The 4799-nt window shown below is 55.5% G+C and overlaps 1 protein-coding gene across 1 annotated transcript; it reads left to right on the top strand.

Moving 5' to 3' along the window:
- The first annotated feature begins 1568 nt into the window (after positions 1-1568).
- Positions 1569-4582, top strand: LOC139791822 (T-cell activation Rho GTPase-activating protein-like). Its single transcript, XM_071734398.1, has 5 exons — positions 1569-1770; positions 2153-2348; positions 2559-2651; positions 2932-3087; positions 3618-4582. Exons 1-4 carry the CDS (start codon positions 1718-1720, stop codon positions 3034-3036), a joined length of 447 nt encoding a protein of 148 aa, XP_071590499.1. The 5' UTR covers positions 1569-1717; the 3' UTR covers positions 3037-3087; positions 3618-4582.
- Positions 4583-4799: the final 217 nt, after the last annotated feature.

The following is a 4799-nucleotide window of genomic DNA, read 5'->3' as shown; positions in this document are numbered from 1 at the left end:
AGAGCTGGCTGAGCTGCTTCACGTGCTGTGGGGCTGACTCCCAGCCGCAGCCCCAACCACTGCACCAGCCCCAGCCCCAACCACTGCTGCTGCTCTGCGCTGCACTTCTGAGTGCCAACTGGCTGCTTCTTGGGAGTGCTCCCTGGGCTGGCAGGACAGGGAAAAGGTGTGTCTCACACAGCTCTTGTTCTGCCTCTTGCCCACGCACAGAATACCAGAAGAAGGAGAGGGACCCAAGGTGACCCAGCTGCCCTCCATCAACCTCCTGCTGAAGGTGCTGCATGGCCTCAATGCTGTGAGTGTCCCTCCTGTCTCCCCTCTGTCCCCAGCTGCTGCTCCATCCCCCACCAGTGCTCTGGGTGCATCGTTTCTCACCTTCTGCTCTCTTCCCCTTGCCCAGGAGAAGACACTCAACAGCAGCAGGCTGGAGAGGCTGCTGGAGGAGCAGGCAAGGGTCCGGATGGGTTGGGAGGGATCTCGCCTGTCCCCACCTCTATCCCACACAGGGCCAGGGACTGATGAAGTTCCCTGATGGCCCTTTCTGCTCTGGGGCTGCTTGGTGAGCACAGCACATTTCTTGCAGGCTGGTGCAGAGCAGCAGCCACCTCCCATCCCGTCTAGCAGCGGAGGGGAAGACGGTCATGCGGCTGGTGAGTTTGGAGCAGACAGACACAGGGTGGCCCTTCTCTTCATGGCCCCATCCCCACAGCCTTGCAGCAGCAGCAGAGAGCTGCCCAGCCAGACCCCTTGTTCCCAAACGCTGCCTCTCCCCTGCCCTTGGTGGGGGGTGGGAAGAGAGCGCTGAGAGTGGCTCTGGGATCAGCAGTTCCCGGTGCTTCTCCTCCGGGGCTCTTTGCTCTCTTTCCCTTGGCAGCAGGCAGGACCCGCAGGAGGAGGTGGGGGCTGCTCCGGCTCTTTGGGCGGCGAGGGACCTCGTCCGCTGCAGAGGCGCCCAAAGGGCCGTGGGGCTCTGGCAGCAGTGCTGCTCTCTTTGGGCAGCCCCTGGCAGCCCTCTGCAGCCAGGACGGCACGCTGCCCCAGCCCATCCAGGTGAGCAAGCCTGGCCAGAGGATCCCCCTCCATCCCTCTGGCTCCTCTGCAGAGGTGGTGCCCCCAGCAAAGGGCACCGAGATTTCTCCTGCCCGTGGTCCCCCCCCCGCCATCTCTCCCTCTTAGCCCAGGCCAGCCCAGCCAGAGCTGCCCAGCTGTGTTCACACCTGCTCCTGCCAATCAGGAAGGTCCCCTTGACCCAGGGCTTGTCTCCAGCCCAGTAACTCTCTCCTCTCTCCTTTTCTCTCCCCTGCTGCAGGACCTGCTGGCTCTCCTGCACGAGCAAGGGCCATCCACGAAGGGGATCTTCCGGCTGGCGGCTGAAAAGCGTGCCTGCTGCCAGCTGAGAAAGGCTCTCGAGAGCGGGGCAGAGGTCCCCCTCGGGAGCCATCCTGTGCACCTGCTGGCTGCCATCTTGAAGGTGAGCCCTGCTGAGGTGGAGCCCAGCAGCTCCTGGCTCTGTGGCTGCTGATGGGCATTTGCCAGACCTGCAGTCCAAAAGAACCGGAGCCTGCTCCGCGTCAGCCAGAGCACTGGGGATGCTGCCTGTGCTCCCTCCTGGCAGCGGTGGCCAAAGCCTCCGCCTCAGCCACAGCCCTTGGCATTGCAGGACTTCCTCCGTGAGATCCCCTCCAAGCTCCTCGAAGAAGAGCTCTACGAGGAGTGGATGAGAGCCCTGCAGAAGACCAGCAGGCAGGAGGGGCTGGCAGCACTGAAGGAGTGAGTGTGGCGAGCAGCCTGCCTGCTCCCTCCACAGGGACTGCAGAGCCGGGGACTTGCCTGCAGAGCGATGGCCTCGTGGCCAAAGCCGTGTTTTCTGTCAGCCACCTCTTGTCTTGCTGCTGTGGGCTGTGGGTGAGGGGGAAGGGGCACAGGGAAGCCTTTCTCTCCTTGCATCTCTTCCCAGAGGCAGTGGGGCTGCTCCAGGCAGGGAATGTTGCCAGAAGAGCAGGGAGGGCTATCTCAGCAGAGGTGCTCTCTCTGCTGTAGCCCATGCCTGGCCAGGGAGCCTTCCCTCGGCTGCTCCTGGCTGAGATGAGGCTGGGAGAGTTGTGTGGCTGACAACATCTCCTTTGGTAATGTTGTGTTCCTGCTCCCTCAGGGTGGCCAGCAAGTTGCCCGAGGCCAACCTCCAGCTCCTCAGGAGCTTGCTGGCCCTGCTTGGAGCCATCAGCAGGAATGCAGACACCACCAGCATGACTGCTGGCAACCTGGCCATCTGCCTGGGGCCAAGCCTCCTCAGCCCACCCCAGGAGCAGACCCTTCCCCTGGATGAGCTGCTGCAGGTGACAGGGAAGGTACGTTGTGTTCCCCAGCCAGCCCCAGGCTTCTGGGCACACCTGAGCTTGGCTGCTCAGAGGCACCTGGCTGCCTCCTCTCTTCAGGAAAGGCTGTGATGGAGCTGCTGCTCAGAGCAGCCCCACAGCTGCAGCTTTGTGTTCGGGGGTGGGAATGACATTTTCAGACAGATCCTGGAAAGCTGGAAACCAATGCTTTTTTCCGTGCAGGTGATACATCTAGTGGAGTTCCTTATTGACCACCACAGGGAACTCTTTGAGGAGGAGGCTGCTGCACCAGAGGCAGAAGGGGAAACATCAGAGGTATGTGAGGTTCACAAACAGCATGACAGGAAAAGCCTCCACCCTCAGCAAGTGGGCCTGCTGCCCCAGGGACAAGTGAGGACATCGAGCAGCCTGCAGCTCTGCACAAGTGCAGGTTGATAAGGCTGATGCATGTTGGCCATCACACTTGGTGGGTGGGGTGATCCCACTGGAACTGCCTCGGCTTAGCTGAGCAAACTCATCCAAGGGATCTCTGTGTTAGGCAGCAGTCAGGCAGGTAGGTGCTCCCCAGCTGTTAACTTCAGCACTTCCATTGCAGGTGCCTGCACTCTCCTCAGAAAGCAAACATGTGGAGAGTCAGGCACCACAGGAAACTGGGCCAGAAGAGCAGGAGGGTGAAACCAGAGCTCTCCAGGATCCCTAAGCTCTGAAGTAGATCCAAGCAGGCAAGAGGAACTTCGTGCAGCTCAGGTGTGTAACAGGTTCTGTTGTCTGCCTTTCAAAGCTCTGAACACTGCTCTGCAGTTCTATGGGAACTATTTCCAAGGGTCCCAGAGATGGTCCCGGAGAGGAAGCATGCACCTCCCTTGGGAGAACGTTTCTGTCAGGAGAAACTTCCCACTCCGCTGCTGGCAGTTTTCACTGTGCACTTGTTGAAGCTCTGTTTGTGCAAGGTGGAGGACACGCCCCAGCAAGGTGACAAGACTCACCATGTTGGGCTCTTTTACTGAGTGCCAGCCAGATTTTTGCTTGCTCTTTGGAAAAGAGCACATCCCATCTTCTAAGGGGCTCCATGCCAAGCCCTTCTGCCTGGCAAGGGGACACCTCCCATGTTGGTCAATTTGCCAGGGTCTGAGGTTACCCCACGTCTTGAGAAGGAAGGGCCCAAAGCAGCTCTGATGTTTCTGCCATTTTACTGGCAGAAGACTGGAAGACAAAGTCCCTCTTGTTCCTGCTCTCCTGGTTTCTTCAGCACCTTCTGACTCTCTCCTTTTAGGTGCCGAGTTCTTTTCCATGCTTGGATTCCCTGGATGAGCTCTGACACCTGGGCCTCAAGGCGCACGATGCAGCCCCAGCACCACCTCGGCGGCTGCAAGGAGAGACACCCGGTGCCCTTCTGCTCTGGCCAGCAGACTGCACTGCTAGGAAGGACTGCACTTATGCTGAACAGCCTGAGCTCCCTTTCCTCCCCTTAAACCTGTACAGATAGAATGATAGGAGTTCTTGTGTAGTCATTTAGGAATTTAGGAAAGAGTTGTTTCATGTTCATGTACCAGTTTATTCTAGTTATCTCGTTTTGTTTTGTTTCACAAGATTAGTCTAGAGTGTATTTTCAGCTAGGTTAGTGAAAAAGCATAAAGAGTGACAAAAGTCATTCTTTATGCTTTTTTGGATAGACTTTGTTACAGATGTAGTGTCTTAGGCTCCCTTTTCTCCCCTTAAGCCAATATAGGAACAATTTTAGGAGTTCTGGTTTAGTTGTTCTCGAGTTCAGAAAATAGTTGTTTCGTGTTCTTTCAGCAGTTTGTTCCAGTAATTTTAATACAGTTTTGGTAATGTTAAGATTTTGAGTGTGCATTTTATCTCTGTTTTTTTTTTGAAAATAAGAACTCACTAATTGTTCCTTAGACATCCCCTCCCTTTCCTTGTTAAATGCTGGTCCTTTTGGCCCATCTCAAACCAAACTGGAAGACAGGAGGGAGTTTCAAAGACAATTGTGTTACCACCCTTGCAATGAACACTGATGCCTGGGTGGAAAGGAGCTCCAGGCTACTGGCCAAACTAAGAGAAATCTGAAGAACCTGTGGGTGCCTCAGCCCATGCATTTGTCTATGTTAAGGACAGCACTGCTGCCTCTTGTTGTCTTGGGGTGCACTAGGGATGTGAAGAAGTGCTGGGGTTATTATGATGGGGTAGAGGCTGGGTGGAATATCTGTGTCCCTCCATTCATACAGGAACTGCACCTCTAAAAAAATGCAAATACTTTTCAGTTAAAATATTTTTTCTTTGCATTTCTAAGTATATATTCTGGAAGTTCTTTGTATTTCTTTAGAGAAATAAAGTGTCAAATGTATGTGTGGCCAGTCTCAGGCTTTGTATGGGTTCCTTTCTCTCTCCTCTGTGTTTCACTTCTCTGTCTCTCTGATATTTGGCTGTCCAGGAAGACAAAAAGGTTATGCAAGGGTT

The sequence above is a fragment of the Heliangelus exortis genome, chromosome 1, assembly GCF_036169615.1.
Source record: "Heliangelus exortis chromosome 1, bHelExo1.hap1, whole genome shotgun sequence".
Classification (NCBI taxonomy): Eukaryota; Metazoa; Chordata; class Aves; order Apodiformes; family Trochilidae; genus Heliangelus; species Heliangelus exortis.
Note: the sequence above shows the minus strand (reverse complement) of the source record. Positions and strands in the feature narration are given on the sequence as shown.